Source organism: Lactuca sativa, chromosome 1, assembly GCF_002870075.4.
Source record: "Lactuca sativa cultivar Salinas chromosome 1, Lsat_Salinas_v11, whole genome shotgun sequence".
NCBI lineage: Eukaryota > Viridiplantae > Streptophyta > Magnoliopsida > Asterales > Asteraceae > Lactuca > Lactuca sativa.
This window is the reverse complement of record NC_056623.2, coordinates 89,257,139-89,276,113: the sequence shown is the minus strand read 5'-3', so window position 1 is coordinate 89,276,113 and position 18,975 is coordinate 89,257,139. Positions and strand designations below refer to the sequence as shown.

Below are 18,975 nucleotides of genomic sequence, written 5' to 3'. Positions count from 1 at the left end.
ACTAGTTTTAGGGGTTGTGTCCCTATCCATTGGTCAAACCATAATAGAGTGTTATCTCCTTTATCCATCTGCTTTACTAGTACTATATCCATACCAATCCCTAATTCTTTGAGATGATCTTTGATTCCTGCAACATTGCTCCATGCCCTTGGAATGGCTTTTCTTGAGATGACACTCGATGGTTTAGTCCATAATATTTGGATTTCTTTAATCATTCGAGCCCATAATTGTGAGGGATCCATCTTAAACCTCCACCAACATTTCATGATCAAGGCTAGGTTTAGGGCTCTCATCGAACCAATTCCTAATCCACCCATTTCTTTTGGAGCTTTGACCTTTTCCCAAGATACCCAATGTACTTTCTTTTTTCCTTCGTGACCTCCCCAAAGGAACCTTCTTCTAATAGATTCAAGTGTGTTTACTACCCCGATAGGTTCAATAAAAAAAGAGAAATAAAATGGTGGGAGGTTCCCCAAAACAAATTGATCAGTTTCATTCGACCCCCAAAGGAAAGTGTCGTCGCCTTCCATGTAGAGAGTTTAGTATGGAACTTTTCAATAACCGGCTTCCAGTATTTTTTTTAATTTCATGTTTGCTCCACACAGGAACTCCCAAGTAAGTGAAGGGGAGTCTTTCTGGTTCGCATCCCAGTGGAGTTGCCCATCTAGCCACCTCTTGTGTACTTGCACCAATACCAAATACCTTTGATTTCTGGAAGTTCACTTTTAATCCAAAAGTCACATGAAAACACCTTAGGATTCGGGCAAGATTCCTTATGTTACTTCTACTCCAATCACCCAAAATAAGGGCATCATCTGAATAAAACAAATGTGATATTGTCGCCTCGTTATGTGGAATTGTGATTCCTTTGAAGATTCCTTTTTCACACGCTGCTTTCATAGCAATGTTTAGGCCTTCCATGGTGATAATGAATGAAAAGGGGGAGAGGGGGTCACCTTGCCTAACACCTTTTTCCATGGAAAACTCCTCTATGGGCGAGCCGTTTACAAGGACGGAAGCTCTAGTAGATATAAGGCAGCCTTTAATCCATCTACGCCATTTCTCACCATATCCCATTTGTTTTTGGAGGGAATCAAGGTACTCATAGTTTATTGAGTCAAAAGCCTTGTAAAGGTCGATTTTGAAGAGCATGATTTTTTTTCTCACCTTTTTTGCCCATGAGCATAGTGCATTGACTATAAGTGGTCCATCAAGTATGTTTCTTCCCTCTATAAATGCCGACTACACTTCATCGATGTTGTGCCCAATGACTCCTTTCAGTCGATTTGCAAGCGTCTTTGCAATAATCTTATAAATAGAACCAATGAGATTGATTGGTCGGTAATCTCCTGACTTGAGTGTGTCTTTTATTTTTGGAACTAGTGTTATAAAGGATGAGTTACATCCCATGTTGAGCTGCCCATGTATCTCAAAATGTTTTACACATGAAAATATATCCAAATTTAATAAATCCCAAATTTTTTTGATGAATTTAAAACTGAATCCATCAGGTCCAGGGGCCTTCTCATTCCCATACACCCAGACTGCAGATTTAATTTCTTCAATACTGAAAGGGGCCTCAATCATGTTACTAACATCTACACTTAATGAACGAAATCTATTACTAAGAAGCTTTGGTCTTGTTGGCCATTTCTCCTGGAATTTCTTACTGTAGAAGTTGAATACCTCTTTCTTGATTTCTTTTGCATCCGTATTCCATTCAACATTGATGATTAGACAATGGATTCGATTTTTATTCTTCTTATTATTAACATACCCATGAAAAAAGCAAGTGTTTTCATCCCCGTCCACTGCCCACTCTATTTTTTTATTTTTGTTTGAGATCAAGAACGACCATCCTCTCCAAATCAACGATTTTCTGAAAGCCCACACTTCTCTCCTGTGTCTCATTGTTACTTAAGGTTCGATTCTCCGTAGCTATGTCAAGCTCGTGGATTTTTTTTAGATTTTCCAGCTCCATATTCTCCTTTAGGAACTCAGTGCTTCTCCATTTCTTGATTGCATTTTTTAGATATTTTAATTTTGCCAGTACAAACATGTCACGATTCCCATAATCAACAAAAGTAGCCCGGGTTTCAGTAACAACTTTATCAAATCCTTCCCGATTCATCCACGAGTTGAAGAACCTAAAAGGAGGTTTCCCAAAATCTTGAGTTGAAGTTTGGAGAAGGATTGGGCAATGGTCCGAGAGCTCCCGGGGAAGGACCGTCACAGAGGTAGAAGGGAATTGATACACGAATTCGGGGCTCACAAGGAAACGATCAAGCTTGCTCATCTATAGGTCCGTTTGACAAAAGAAAGTGTACCTGTGTCCACCCATACGAAGGTCACATAGTTCTGCTTCACTAATGAATCGATTGAATGCATACGCAATGGAGGGGCAGAATTGCGAATTGAATCTCTCATCAGGCCTTCGTAATGTGTTGAAGTCCCCCATCACTATCCAGGTTCCCAATGTTTCTCTTTTTATTTGTAGCAAGTCTTCCTAGAGTTTACATTTTCCAACCGATGATTGTGGGCCATAGACATTAGCGATTATTATCCTCTCCTGAATTCCCATGCAGGTTCCAATAGTTATTAAGAAATGCCTGGTTTTGATTACATCTTCCACTTTGTGAATATGCTATATTTTCTTTTAAAGTTGAAATCATTCCACTCCATCCACATAAAGTCCTTGCAATTGATTACCAACAATGAAATATTTAATAACTCTTGTTATATTGCAACTTTGCAATTAACTACCAACAAGCAACAACGGATATATGTCCAAGTCTTTAATGTTTGATTAAGTAAATAATTAATACATTCTCGTGTTTACCTACTATAAATATATAGGACCTTAGATATTGAAATACAAAATTCCATAAGGCGGCACAGAGCGGGCAACGCCTAATGGCGTTATTATGACGTGGCTCACAGATAACTGCGTTACGACGCCTTAAACACCGCCCCTATTGTGTTTTTGGGCGTTATGGTAAGAGGCGTTACCGTGGTGACGTAAGGAAACGACCTTTTTTGATTTGTTTTTTACTGGAATAGTCATATTTTTAACCGTTTGTAAATGGTCACAATTAAAAAAAATCTTTATTATTATAAATACTCAAAAATTTATCTTCATTTTACCTTCATCATATTTTCAACAAACTATTTCAATAATCTCCATTTCTTTCAACTTCAAAATTTTCATTTTACCTTAATACTCTATTTAATTATAGAAAGGAACATTTTGATCCGTTCCATCCATACAATCATGATATCGATGAGGATGATATGTTCGTGGGTATGATGTATCAATATGTTACGGACATGATACCGTCAGAGCCAGCTCCACTACTGACTAGACGTGCGGCGTTGAACATAGACCGTGAAGAGGGACATAGACGTCTAGTACACTATTATTTTGCGGATAAATGTATCTACCGACAAACGATTTTAAAAGAAGGTTTCGTTTGCGGAAAAATGTATTTCAACGAATAGCCAATGCAATGGAAAGCAGGTACCGTAATTACAATTATTTTCTTTTTTAATATATTTTCTTTAGATTATTAAATAATTGCTTTAAAATTTTATTATATGTTCTTTAGATTATTAAAAAGTTGTTTGAAAATTTTATTATATGTTTTTTAGATTATTAAAAAGCTATTTGAAAATTATATTATATGTTTTTTAGATTATTAAAAAGCTATTTGAAAATTATATTATATGTTTTTTAGATTATTAAATAATTGTTTGAAAAACTTATTATATGTTTAGGTATGAATAAACTAAGGTATGATGCGAGAGGTAAACGAGGTTATACAAGGTTGCAAAAATGTGTTGCTGCAATCAAACTTATGGCTTTGGGGGAATCGCCCGATTCTATTGATTACTATATGAGAATGTCAGAGCGAACGAGAAAGTTTGTATAGATTGGTGAGAGATGTTATCGAAACCTTCAGTGACAAATATTTGGGCAAACCTTCATTGAATGACATACAACAACTATATGTGGCGCATGAAGAACGACATGGTTTTCCGAGAATGCTTGGAAGCATTGATTGCACAAAGTGGATATGGAGAAATTGCCATGTGGCGTGGAAAGATCAATACACAAGTGGTCATCTTGGATCGTCTTCGTTAGTATTAGAGGCTATTGCATCTCAAGACTTATGGATTTGGCATGCTTTTTTGGAGTAGCGGGTTCGAACAATGACGTAAACGTTCTTGATCAGTCACAAATATTTCAGGACCTTTTGACAGGAAAGGCAACGGATGCTCCTTTCATAGTAAATGGCAATGAGTATAAGTTCGGGTATTACCTCACGGATGAAATATATCCAACATATTCTACGTTTGTGAAGGCGTTTCGACACCCGATAGAACCAAGAGATAAATTTTTCAAGAGAAGACAAAAAGGAGCACGTAAGGACGTGGAACATGTTTTCGGAGTTCTGAAAGCAAAATGACACATAGTTGAATATGCGACACGAGCATATGAGTTGGACACACTACGAGATATTATGTATGCATGTATCATTATGCATAACATGGTGATTGAAGATAAAGGACGAAACATTGCCGAGTATTCGCCTACGAAACCTGGACACATTCAATTTCAACCAGGGACAACAGAATACTTACATAGAGTTGTTGATATTCAAGATCAACGAAAACATAAACAACTTCAAGAAGACTTGGCAGATCATATCTATGACGACACTGAAGTTGAGTAATTTAGATCAAAAATGTAATTTGTTTCGTTTTTTTTAGGTTTCTAAATGTGTTTTTATCCTTAATTGTAATTTTTTATGTTGTTTTTATATTAGGATTTATATTTATATTTTTACTTTTTAAATGTTAATTTTAATTTATGTTATAATTATAAATATTATGACATAAATAGAAAAATTCGAAATATAGAAACTAAAAACATCAATAAATAAATAAATAAGGGATGTTATTATATGTTATTTGATGTTGTCTATTTTAACATTTGGTGGTATAACACCTATTTATGACTAGGATGATAATGTGACACCTTTTAGATGTGATAATATGTAATAACATGTAGCTCATACCCAGCTGCCTAAATAACATTCAAGATTCAAACCTTGTATGTGTAAAATATATTAGTGCACCACGATATACAGTTCTAAAATATATTATAAATTTAAAGATAAATCCTTAATGTTTAAATCAGGTAAAGTGGAATAAAGTTATAGCCGTTAAAGAAAGAGGTGGTCTTGGTACACAGGGGGACCAAAAAGAAATAGGTGGTCTTGATAAATAAAGTCCTTATCCGAGATTTTTGTAATGTAATGTGACTATATTTGTGGGCCCAAATACGTTATGAAAACTTCAAACAAGGACCAATATGGTGAAGGGACCAAAAATGTAAATTTATTTATCTATTTATTTATTTTGTGTTGTGGCCAGGCGGCCAGGCCTCTATGCAAGGCACACACGACCGACACAAATGTTTTGTAGGTTGGTTTGTCAATGGTGACTCTTCCCTTTAAAAAATGGCCACTAGAGATATCGGTTCCCTTCGTTTAGCCACGTTAGATTATCCGTGAAAGACACCATCATGAATGGATTAATAACCAAACATGGTGCATGTAGTGGCCGATCTAAAATTTTGATATGGGGATATAAACATTGTCAATATATTATATATGTAGTTATCCAATATCGGACATTAAAAAATATGTTATAATCTCTTTAGTTATCCAACGCCCCACCTAGCTCCGCTATTGAGTGCACGTTAGCCAAATTTCTCAATTTCTGGTACTCATGCAAATCCGTGTTTCCTTAAATTGATGTTCTTCAATTCATGGATGTTATTCAAATCATGACTTGTAAAGGCATCCTTAGAACCAACAAATCGGCCAATAGATGTTATTCAAATCATGACTTGTAAAGGCATCCTTAGAACCAACAAATCGAATATGAAATAGAAACATGAAGATATGAAGATAAGAAGCAGGGAGGAGGCATGTAGATGAAATGGAATTCCGATGATATGAAGAGTTAAGTAAATTTTCTAAATTTAAAAAAATAAAAAATATACTCTAATATATGTGGATTGTACAACGCGGCACCCAAGTTATAAAAATAAATTAATTATAAATGTCACGTTAACCTTGTTACCTGGTAACCAGTTAAATTCGAGCAAAATGGTTTAATTGACAGGCCAAAAAAGACTTTAAGGACCTATTGCGCAAAAAAAAATAGTGATCAAATCGGAAAAATGACTAAACTTTAATGTGGTACAGTGACATTCTCCTTTAAATAAAAATTGAATCCGAGTTTTTTGTGTTTTGGTGTATGAAGCATGAAAGAGTACGAAGAGAAGACGGTGAATTTAGGGTTGAATCCTGGAAAGCTTGATGATGTGAGAAAAAGATAGAAGTAGACCTGGCAAACGTGTCGTGTCGTGTCAGGTTCGTGTCGTGTCAAGACATTAAACGGGTTGAAATGGCTTGACCCTAACCCGACCCGTTCAATTATCGTGTCATGTCAATTCATTTATTTTCGTGTCGGGTTTCGGGTTAAGGTTCAGACCTTGTAAATATGTTGTGTCATGTTGGGTTGAAATATTTTAAAAGTTGGAAAGTAGGAGTTGTGGAGGCAAAAAGGAAAAAGTGAAACACTGGAATTAGGGGTGTTCGTTTGGATGGATCGGTTTGATCCGATCCAATCAAGTGAATCCAATTTGATTTCGGTTTTCAAAACATGGATCCGAATAGTCCAAACTAAATTCAAATCCGATCCGATCCGAACCAATTATAATTCGGTTGGATCGGTTTTTATAATTCGGTTTACAAAAACCAAAACATTTTAAAACGACATATAATTCTAATATTACCCAACTTTACATAAGAAGCAAATACAAATTATTTAGTTGTGATTTGAAATTTATAAACAACTAATAAGAAAATATATCATAGTTAAATATTTTATAGACAGAAAACTTTTGAGAGAAAATGCGTATTAATGTTTTTTTGTATCGAGTGTAACGTTTTGAACCTATTTGAAAAAATAAATTACAAAATTAATAAATAACTATAGATATATATTATAAATAGATAAATTATAAATGTTTATTCGGTTTTTTCGGACTATTCGGTTCTGATTTTATAAACCAAAACCAATCCGAAATCCAAAATAATAATTCGGTTTTGTTGAAAACCAATCCAAAAATCCGAATATCCAAACCAAATAGTCTAATCCAAATTATCCAATTGGATAATTCGGTTTTATCCGAATAGTAAACAGCCCTAACTGAAATTATGAGATGGAATGATAAAATTTATAGTAGACAAAACTTCAAAAATGGCCCATGTGGTTTCTGAAAATATCAAGTTTAGTCCCTAAGTTCAAAAAACCTCACAGATGGTCCCTGTGGTTTCAAAACTTTTAACAAATGGTCATTTTCACTAACTCCGTTAGCTTTTGACTGTTAAGTAAAGGGTATTTCTGTCTTTTCACTACTACAGGGACCATTTTTGAAGTTTTGCCCTTATTTAAAAAAAAGAAAAAAAATATTATTTAATATTAAAGGCTTTCTCTCTCTCTCTCTCTCCACGCTGTAAAACCAAGACTCCATTTTTCTGATTCCATCATCGCCTTTCTCAATCGAGTTTGCAAAAAAGTTCATGGAAATCCTTAAAAATTGAGTTTGCAAACCAGATCTTTGAAACTCTATTAAAGACAAACACAAACACACACAATATTTTCGATCCTAAATCTAATCTCCTTGATTCCACCATCTTCTCTCACGATCTTCTTCCCCATTCCATTTCATATGGTGAACACAATGTTGCACTTCCGACGATGACCTCTGTGTCACACATTTCTCCATCTTCACTTCTAGAAACACCACACATGACTCTCCTTCCCTTCATTTTGTCATCTCCGACCAGAGCCCTTTAGCACCGGCGACCTTGAACCCAATGAAGCTCCGTCGTCCCAGTTTTGATTATCTGAAAATCAAAACATCACATAATATGAAGCTAGTTTTGATTATTAGAAAATCAAAACATCTAGAATCTAGAATATAAACGATGAATGGGGTTTGGTTATCTAAAAATGAAAACAACACAAAATCAAAAACCCAAACTAGGTTTCAAAATTGAAATCCAAACGAGGTTGCGAATCTAGAATCTGTAACGATTTAGGTTTTATGATGAAGATTTTCAATGATGTTTGAGGAAGAAATCAGAAAGATGATACAATTGGTGGTTGTGATATACGATCAATACACCTAGTTGAAATACACCTATGAATGTGAATGTCTACTGGAATTCCCTCAAGAACAACTTTGGCATCGTTGTAATCAGAAACGAAAACAGATAAGAGCTTCTTTAAATTTGAGATGAGTTTGTTTAAGCTAATGGTTTGAAGATTTGGGCGTGGATCCGGGATTGGAGAAGAGCCGCTGGAAATATGAGATGGTAAGGTAAAGCTTATCGATGATGATGGTTCTGATGAATTTGCCATGGATTAAAGTCAAATTCCCAATATAAAAATGACAAAAATCATATTAAAAAAAGATTGGGGGGGGGGGGGGGGTATGGCTAAAAAGTAAAAGGAAGGAGAGAGAGAGAGAGAGAGAGAGAGAGAGAGAGAGAGAGACCTTTAATATTAAATAATAATTTTTTTCTTTTTTTTAAATAAGGGCAAAACTTCAAAAAATGGTTCCTGTAGTAGTGAAAAGACAGAAATGCCCTTCACTTAACGGTCAAAAGCTAACAGAGTTAGCGAAAATGACCATTTGTTAAAAGTTTTGAAATCACAGGGACCATCTGTGAGGTTTTTTGAACATAGGGACTAAACTTGATATTTTCGAAAACCACAGGGACCATTTTTGAGGTTTTGTCTTTATAGTAAGTTTAGAAGTAAGAATGAAAAGAATTAAAGTTGGAGAGCAAATGTATAGATTGTAAGGATGATTAAAATTAAGTAACTTTGAAAATTAGAATATTAATTCTAATTCTTGAGTTTGCCCACTATAAGTCTATAACATATAATATATTTTTAAAAATATGAAATTTATAATAAATAATATATAATTAATCGAGTCATCTTCGAGTTGAAAGTCTTGACCATAATCCTACCTGTTTAATTATCGTGTCGTGTTGTGTCAACCCATTTACATAAACGTGTCGAAATCTCTGACCTAACCCGCTAATTTCATGTCGGGTTTTCGTGTCGTGTCATGTTTTGCCAGGTCGAGATTGAAGATGTCGCGCCTTGATTGCCCTCTTTTTGATACGTCACGATGGGTAATTAAGTTTTTTTTTTAACAAATGTTTATTGGTTTAGTTAATTAATTATTTTCTTCCGATAGTTATTTTTTTATTTTTATTTTTTTTTCTTTTCAGGTGAGAAATCTTGAGCGGGCGTACGTTCAGATGTAGAGTCCGCATTATGGGGGTGAACAACCAAAGCACTTTAAAGTGAAGGAAGATGATCATGAATATCCGTATGATCGTTAAATGCATTTGTTGATGAAGGTCAGAATTATACATCTATTTATATGGTTAATATGTTGAATGAAAATTGTAAAATCAACTTATCTTAAAAGATGAAAAGTATTGTTGTCCACCATTACAAAAATATAAAGTAAAAAAGAAGAAGAACCAAGTTATAAATTTTGTCTATAAATTAAATAGACAAGATTAACTAACCAATTTTAACTGTTAACAATAGCTAATTTTGGGAAAACAACATGGGACCTCTCATAAATTAAAATTAAAGAAGGGAGTGCGTTGTACCTTGTATGTTACCTCCAATTTGCTTTACAACAAATGAACAACAACATGTCACACTCGAAACTAGCATATCAAACCTGTTCAACTTAAAACTAAACAAGTTGGTGAAATTGGATATGCAAGTTGTTAGCATCCCATGATTTTATATATCAATCATGTTGTGATAATGATCATTTTTTCGGTGATAGGAATTTATGTAGAACATTTGTTACTGGAATACCCATGGGTCTTGTTATATATATGATGATAAAGTGAAGCAACTATAACAACCCATGAACATAGGAAATTGTGTAGAAACCCAACACTGAAAAGGCACTCGATTAGAGGCGTTTGATAGTTGTTGATCGAGTAAAATCTGACTGAGCCAATGTGTCTAACTGGGTCTGAAGCTACATCTTACTGAAAACATGTTGTTTGATTACAATCTAACTCGTTGTACTGACTGTTGAAAATGATCATTTATATTTTTGTTCCGTTTTGTGCCGAATAAAAAATTTCTAATTGATAAAATGTATTGATAAAATATATGAATAAAACTGATGAACATTTATACAAAATATACAATATATCATACAAAATCCAACCTACACAAAGATAATTAGTTAATACAAACTCTATAAACAAAAATAACAAAAATGATTGTATAGATGAAAGACAAAATCCAATTATCATCATTCCAACATCGGTGATACTTGAAGAACCACTTTTGCATGAAAGAATGAAAGAATGTAAAGGAAGGAGTGTGAACGGAGGGAACGGTTGTAAGCGTCTTCAATGGTGGAAGTGGGTTCAATGAAGCGTCTTCAATGGTGGATTATGTTAGGTCACAAGGCGTAGCGGTATAAAAGGAACGACAATTTTTTTTTGGATCAACATTGATTGTGAGGGGGACCGACTCACTTTATTGGTCAGTTATTGTTAACCGAGTCAACCACTTTGGAACTCTATCAATTGATCTGACTGCTGACCGAGCCAACAATCAACTCTTACTGTACCGGGTAAGTGCAAAGCAAACAACCCCTTATATATAGAAAAAACTTATCTAATTACAAATCGTACAACATATATTGGATATCCAATCACAATTGGATTGGATCAACTTCAATTTTTCAATATCCAAACAGATCAATTTGGTTCTTGGATGACAATAAAAATTCAATTAAAATTGAAACGACCAATCCAGTTAGATACCTAATTGGATATTCAAATCTCATCCAATTTAATATATTCATTTATGATTCAATTCCTATTCAATTTCAATTATTGAAAATTATTGCTATAGATATTTTAATTATTTAGATGAAATTTGGACGTATCTAATTGGATGAAAATTGGATAGGTCCTATTGAATATATTGAATATCCAATTGTAAAAAGTGATTTATTCTTATTTTCTATTGGACCTGATCGGTTCGGTTTTTCATAACAAGTTGGATTATAGATTTGTTGGTAATTTCCAATAACCAATAGATAATCGGAAAAATCATTTGTTAATCAATGATGAAGACCCTAACTAATAAAATTAATAATAATAAAAGATGGGTACATAAATTTAGATGGAAGGGGGAGAAGACTTGCGAAATTTGAAAGGAAAAAATAGAAAGTTATCAACAGAAACGGAAAGAGAGGAATTCGAACCCTCAGTACGAATAATTCGTATAATGGATTAGCAATCCGCCGCTTTCGTCCACTCAGCCATCCCTCCCAATTGAAAAAGATAATTACTATGTTACATTACACATCAAGTAAGGATTAACGAAAGTATTTCTTTCACATTCTTTATCGTTATTATATAATTATCAATTCCATTTAGATGCTCAAAAGATCCAAATAGAAAGATAATGAATGCTATATAAGTCTCTAAAAAATCTCACAAAAGCTCAAAATAATAATAATAATAATAATAATAAAACTTCTAAACCACTTTTTAATAGGAAAGGTCGCCTTATCGCGGCTTATCCTAATTATTTGGATAGATAACTCCCTCCAAAAGAGGGACTTGGAAGGCATTCAACAAAACTCCACCTTAAGATGAATTCCATCTTCAACAAAAACAAAGCTTTAACATCTTCAAAAGCGAAATACAAGTCTCATGTCATAGCCACTAAAGATCCATTCCAAGGTTCAATCTTGGACACCAAAATTGTCTGTCATAACCGAAGTGTTGAATTACACCTTTTTGTGTTTGCCAAGTCGATAGTGCCTAACTTTGACGACATATTTTTAAGTAGAAGTGGTTGAAAAAACATGTATAAGGATACCCAAGGATTTCAAAAATTTTGAACTGGAAGTGGTCTCTGAATATTTGAGTAGGAGCTAGAAAGCGAACATAAGAGAATTAAGCCAATAATTTCCTCATTATACACATGACTTCCATGGTAGCTAAGTCAGAAACAATCTCTTTGATGTTGAAAATATGGATGAGAAGGTTTCCTCTATCTTTAAGTTTGTGTATAAACTATTAAGAACTTTGTGTTGAATACATTCTTATGTTGTCTCTTCTTCATGCAAATTTCTTTTAGTTTGGACAAAAAGGCAACTCCCGTTTTTCTTCAGCCGGTTTTGATTTTTGCTTCCTAAATATTCTACTCGAGTCAGTAATCCCCTCATCCTAACTCGCCATAAAGAAAACCAGGTATCACATTCTAATAGCAGAAAGTCGTATTTTATTGAAGCCATGTATCGAATATCACCGAAGAGAAATCGATCTTAACCATGTGCAAGTTTAGAGAAAATCAATATTTAAACATATTTGATTGGGTAGGAAGAAAATCCACGTGACCTTGTTGCATGTTTAGAGAAGATCAAAAACAAATAAATGCACCTAATCTCATTAACAAAATATAGATTAACTTATTTGATAATTTTCAAATTGTCACACCATGCTAACAACTTTTTAAGTCAAAATTTTCAAAAATCAACAGCATTAGTTTATTCCAAACTCCAATATTTCTTACTCACGAGCGATGAGTTTATTTAGCCTTATATTTTCCCTCACATGTTACAAAAACGGAACTACAACAAGTCAACAACCAGATAGCTACATTAGACACCGGTGGCGAATTCCGATCCAGTTCCGGCGAAACATCACCAAATCAGTTGGGAAATCACCGACGACGACGGCGAGAAACTCTGCAACTGCTTCGAACGTAGCCACGGTTTCACCACCACAACAGCCTCAAACACCTTCGGATCTTCACTCTTCTTCGAAACCACCTCGATCTTCAAGTAATATTTCATCCCTGACACTACCTGCTTCTCCGCCTCTACCACCTTCAAAAACGTTAGATCTCCGTCGTTCTTCCCCGACGAGATACGTTGCAAGCGGTTGTACTCCTCCACTGAGTACTTTCCGAGCTCCTGAAGCTCCTTGTTCGACTTCACATCGGTTACCTTCGTCCTTCCTCCCGGAATTCCGTTAGCTACAAAACTAGAAAACAAAATTACGATTGAGAAGGTTATGATGGAGATATTCTTCATTATGGTGTAGAAAGTGAAACTTGATTTGTGTAGAGTGAGAGTGGATGTGTTTATAGATGAAGTGAATGGTGGACACGTAATTGAAAACGCAGGTGTGGCAACGCCATCGGAGTGCCGCGTTTCGAAGAGATTTTGGGGAAGACGACAAACGATGTCAGTAAGTTTCTTGTTTTGTCAATTATCAATTATCATATCCTTTTTCTATCTTTTTTCGGATTAAATTCTTCATGGACTTCTGTTGTATTTATCCGTTCGATGTTTGTCTTGATTCATATTTATACGTTTCCAAGATACAAGATAATGTATAGAATCAGATTAACGCTTTTGTCGTATGTTTATAATCAATGGTAATTACCACCACTCACATGATCTTTAAATTTTTGTTTATGATTGTGTTTTGATATGAGTTATGATCCGCGTTAAACGCGAGAAACATAAATTAAATACATATTACATTAATATGTGGAAATATGTGGACGGAGAAGGAGAACAAGAATAAGAACAAAGTAAATACAAGAAATTGTAAAAGAAGAGGAGAACAGGGTAAAGAAAGAACCTAGAAAAAAGAATTATAGAATAAAACCGTTGAAGAAGAACACTATAAATCATAGACTCAATCCAAAATTGTAAGAAGAACAACTTCAATGTAATTGTATATAAGTTGTTTTTCAATAAGAAAATCATTATCTTAAAAAAAAAATAGGATCATAAAATATTATCTTGGAGATTTTCGGTTATTCATCCGGAAAAAAATGATATCATTTATATTGAATCAAAATTTCAAATTAATTGACTTGTTTAATTAATGAATTTTAAATTCAAAATCATTATCTCAAATTGATTTATTTTACATGGGATATATCGAGAGATAAATTATAAATAATATTGACTTTATTTTTTACTCTTAAATATTTTGCTAATTTAATAGGATTACATTAGATTTTATAGGTTAATGACCAAATTATTGATATGTTTATTTAATGAGTTTAAAAAAAAGAATTAAATAAAAACTAAACGGGTTCGAATTTTGAAACCAAAAACTATAAATAAGGGAGTTAAATTAGGAAAAATATTAATTAAAAAAAATATCTAGTATATAAATAGAATGATATGCTATAATTGTTAATGTAATTATTGATGTATCGTATATAAATAGAATGATATTCTATAATTAAATGTAATTGTGTTTGAATTTTATTTGAAAAATATGATGTCATGTAACGACCAAATTTTCACGACCAAAAAATTCTTTTTAATAAAACATTACTTTAAACAAGGACATCATTCCAAAACATAATCTGAGTATAAGTTTTCAAAACACATGTTTATTATCAGAGTAAACATTCCCAGGCTGACTAATCTATGGTGTGTGCCATGCGATCACCCCGAGCTCCTCCCTCCGCTACCGGAAGTACCTGAAAACAAAACTGAAAACCGTAAGCACGAAGCTTAGTGAGTTCCCCACCTTGCCACATACCATGCTAAACCACATACTTCACATACTGGGCCACGCCCGCTATCCTGGGCCTCGCCCTCTACCTCGGGCCTCGCCCGCTACAACGACCTCGCCGCTCCAGGCCCCGCCTGGCTTCGAGCCCCGCTCGGATACAGATCTGTTTCACTTAGGCATCGCCTGTCACAGGTCCTCGCCCACTAACATATAATAGCACATAAACATATCACGTAACATTACATAACTAAACATATACTAACAACTCTTGCTCTAAGGCCTCGCCTATCTCTGGGCCCCGCCCGTGTCCTGCTACTGATGAGTCATGGAACCCCGTCCATACTCTTGTTGGTAGTGAGATACGGGCCCGACCCACCCTCACTCCTTTCCTAACTTGGGCCTCGCCCCTGCTCTGCTGCTACTGATATGTGGAACACCATCCACACTCTGCTATTGGTGAGATACGGGACCTCGCCCTCACTCACCTCCCTACCAGGCACATACAAGTATCACACAGACAACAAGTATAAACTATCACATAAACCGCTCCTTGGGCACCCGCCCTCTATCATTGGACCTCGTCCGAATATCATACTAGCATACTGTGCCTAGGGCTAATCCCCCGGGTCTTCTACTCATAACTACATGGGCCGGAATTGTGGCCGTAGACCCATTCATACAAAGGGAAACTCACCTGATACTGCTGAACTGCTGTTGCTACCCCTTTGACCGCTACTTGACCACTGACTCCGAACTGCTGCTCCGCTAGCTCCCCGAGCTACCAATATCAACATAACACTTAGTCTAACTGACCTTCAAAGGTCAACCAAGTCAACTCTGGTCAAAGTCAACGTCCCGGTCAAAGTCAACCTTCCAGGTCAACCCTACTCGTCGAGTCACCCTACTGACTCGCCGAGTTCATAATTCCAGAGTCCTTCCACTCGCGACTCTACTCGCCGAGTCAACCCCTGACTCGTCGAGTCTACTGATTCCCGATTCCTGTCCTGTCCAACTCACTGAGTCCTGGCTCGACTCGCTAACTCGAGACTTAACTCAAAGGGTTTGGGACCACGCGACCTGACTCGCCGAGTCTAAGAACAAACTCGCCGAGCACACGACAATCTTCATCCAACTCGCCGAGTTCATGCTCATCTTCATCCGACTCGACGAGCTGTTCATCCCACTCGTCGAGTTCCTCCTCATCTTCAAGCTACTCGCCGAGTCCACTCGAAGGACTCGCCGAGTCCAATAAGATCCACTTACATGCAGAGGACTTCCGAGTCATGCATGAACTCCAAACTGTAGATCTACCCTTCCCAAGCCTATTCCCCACGTAAAGTTGCAAACTTTACGTGTAGAGAGGGAGATCTAGGCAAAATGCACCAATAACTAGGGTTTAAGACCAAGAGGCTCCAAATTCCACCCAATGGCTGATACTTTACGGGATTCTAAACCAAAACAAGCATGGATCTGAGGTAGCAACCTCAGATCTGGACCTCAAGCTCAAGATTGATCTTAAACATGGCTTAAAAGCCCCAAAACTCATAACCAAGGAAAATCTGGAGGAGAGAAACGACTTAATACCTTCAAATGCTCTGAAATGCTCCCCAAACTTCGGATCCAAGACCACTCCTTGATGCTTCAAAGATTCCCACTCCTTCTTCTTCCTTAAAACCACTCAAAAATGGCTAAAAACTTGAATGAACACAATGGAGGCTTAGGGTGCGGCGTTCTGGGTGTGAGAGACAGTAAAGGAGCCCTAGGAAGAAGATTGAGACGTTTAAATAGGCTCCAAGCCCCGGATTTAGGGTTTTCCTCGCACAGACCAGACTCGCCGAGTCCACTTGGCCGACTCGCCGAGTTGGTCACTTACTCCTCGACCCGGATCCCGCTCCGACTCGCCGAGTCCTTCCTTGGACTCGCCGAGTCCCTCTTAAATTTAGGGTTTCCTTTACTTTCTTGGCTTTCAAAATCTTGGGTGTTAAATGTCAGCAATCCAATCTAATGGTGGAAAACATAGGATTGAAATGCAATCAAGGATCTTGATTGCTTTATTGGTGAATTAAGAGTTCTTTTTTAATAATATTTAGAGATATTTGAAAAAAATTATTTAAATTTACTCTTTAATTTATTTTTTTTTTACCTTTTACGATAGGTCACCATCATTGGTCACTGCACCACAACAAACCGTTGCTATTTTTGGATCTACATATCGCTTAAACCGCCTTCCCTCCGCCATCAAACCCACCAACCGCCACTATCTTCCGATCAGGGAGCTACCTACGCCACCCTCATTTTCCGCTGGAAAACCAAAAACCCCCTTATCTCTCCCTTTCGATTTCACCACAACACTTACTACCACCTCCTCAGTTCCCTCCTGCTGCCACCACCACCTCTATCGTCGTCACTCATGTTGTGTGCTTTGATTTTTAGATTGTGGTGATGGTAGCGTCGTTGACTCTGCTCCGTTCGTCGTAAACCCTCATTGTTGCCTCTGCGGTGTCTTTTGATTTTTGGGTGGTGGTGGCGATTTACAGGTTTGTGTGTATGTTTTGATGATTTTCAGAGTATAATTATGGTGGTGGTTGTGGCAGTAGATGGTGGTGGTGGTTATGGTTGTGACGACAGATGGTGGTGGTTGCTTTTAGTGGTGGTAACAGGGCGAATTGTGGTGGTGGTGACCTGATCTAGGCAATGGTGACCTGTTGTAGAAGGTAAAAAATGGTTGAAGGGAAAATTTGAACAAATCCTCCTTTTCTTGTTTGGAAATGGTGGTATCCCTTGAATGCTTGTAGGAAACACCATTACCATAATCCTTATAGTGATTCAACCTTTTGATCAATTTATGGTAAAAGGTAGCAGTCCGTTGGTCATGTTTTCTTTAGGTTAGTGAATTCGATGTACATACGTATAAATCAATTGGATTTGTCTACAAAAGTTAGGTTTGATATTCATATCGTGAATGTTGCATCTTGTAAGATCTATGCTTTGACAAGCTTGTTGACTTCTAAGTTGATAACCTCATTCCAGTTTCCATCTTAGTCTCTTTTTTATATTATTGTACTCGAGGACATGTTGACATTAAGGTTATGTTCAGTGATTTCTCATGAGATACTGACCATATCGGATGGTTCCCACAAAAAGACATCTTGATATCTTCTCAGCAGCTTTCTTAGTTTTTCTCAAGTGTCAGGTGAGAGGTTTTTACCGATTCGGACCGGTTGGTCCTTCTATAGATCATTGATGATTTCTTCTTTGAGTTGTTTTTTCAATCGAGGTCGTTTTTTTATTTGCAGTGTTGATTGGCTTCATGATTTGATCGTAATACAATGTCTTTGGTGGTGAGCTGACTACGAATGCTACTCCCTCAGGCATTTAGAATTGAGTAAGCCATGCAATGTTGATGTTGTGGTCACAAATTTGAGGATTCATGGGGTTTTAACTATTGTGAGGCTAAATATACATATTTATTTACTAGGGGCTATGTAACGACCCAATTTTTAGAAAATTTTTAAACTTTTGTTTTCACAAACATCATCCATAGGAAGTACAAAAATCCCAATACATATCCATATTATTTTTGAATTCAGAGTACAAAAAGCTAATTGTGAAAACATTGGAGAATGCATGCCACGTCATCAAGCCGGGCCCTTTCCATTATCAACAAAAGTACCTGAAACATTCAATAAAACTGTAAGCACAAGTTTGATAAGTTTCCCAATCACACAAATCGTATAATCACATAATGTCATGCTCACACATAAAAATACAAGGTTGCCATGGACTCCCTCCATGGTCTTCAATGGAATGCCATGGGCTACCCCCATGGTCTTATATCCTCATGCCATGGGTTCCCCCCATAGTCTTGCCAAGTGTCATGGGCTCCCCCATGGTCTTCACATAAACCCATACATAAATAAAATAACAAACCATTACACATTCCAATACTAATAATCTCATATCAATTAATGGGTTGGCCTTGGTGCCTTCGACCCATGAGTGTGGTAAGAAGACTCACCTTAATACTGCACGAGAGCTGACTAGGTCAGGACTCCAATATCAGCTTTACAACACCCTATAATAGAAACAATTTCTTAAATACAACTCAATATGCCCCAAAAACCCTTAAGGGTCAAACTTGGTCAAAGACTAAGGTAAAAGGTCAAAGTCAACGCCCTGAGTTGACCTAACTCGCCAAGTTACCCTCAACTCGTCGAGTTTCTCTATTACCTGCGCAAATCGGGAAAAATCTCATCACCTCGTCAAGTTC

The 18,975-nt window shown here is 36.3% G+C and overlaps 1 protein-coding gene across 1 annotated transcript; it reads right to left on the bottom strand.

Moving 5' to 3' along the window:
• Positions 1 to 12,605: 12,605 nt before the first annotated feature.
• LOC111896904 (cysteine proteinase inhibitor B) lies at positions 12,606 to 13,484 on the bottom strand. Its single transcript, XM_023892872.3, has one exon. It carries the CDS (start codon positions 13,253 to 13,255, stop codon positions 12,863 to 12,865), a length of 393 nt encoding a protein of 130 aa, XP_023748640.1. The 5' UTR covers positions 13,256 to 13,484; the 3' UTR covers positions 12,606 to 12,862.
• Between the last annotated feature and the right edge of the window lie 5,491 nt (positions 13,485 to 18,975).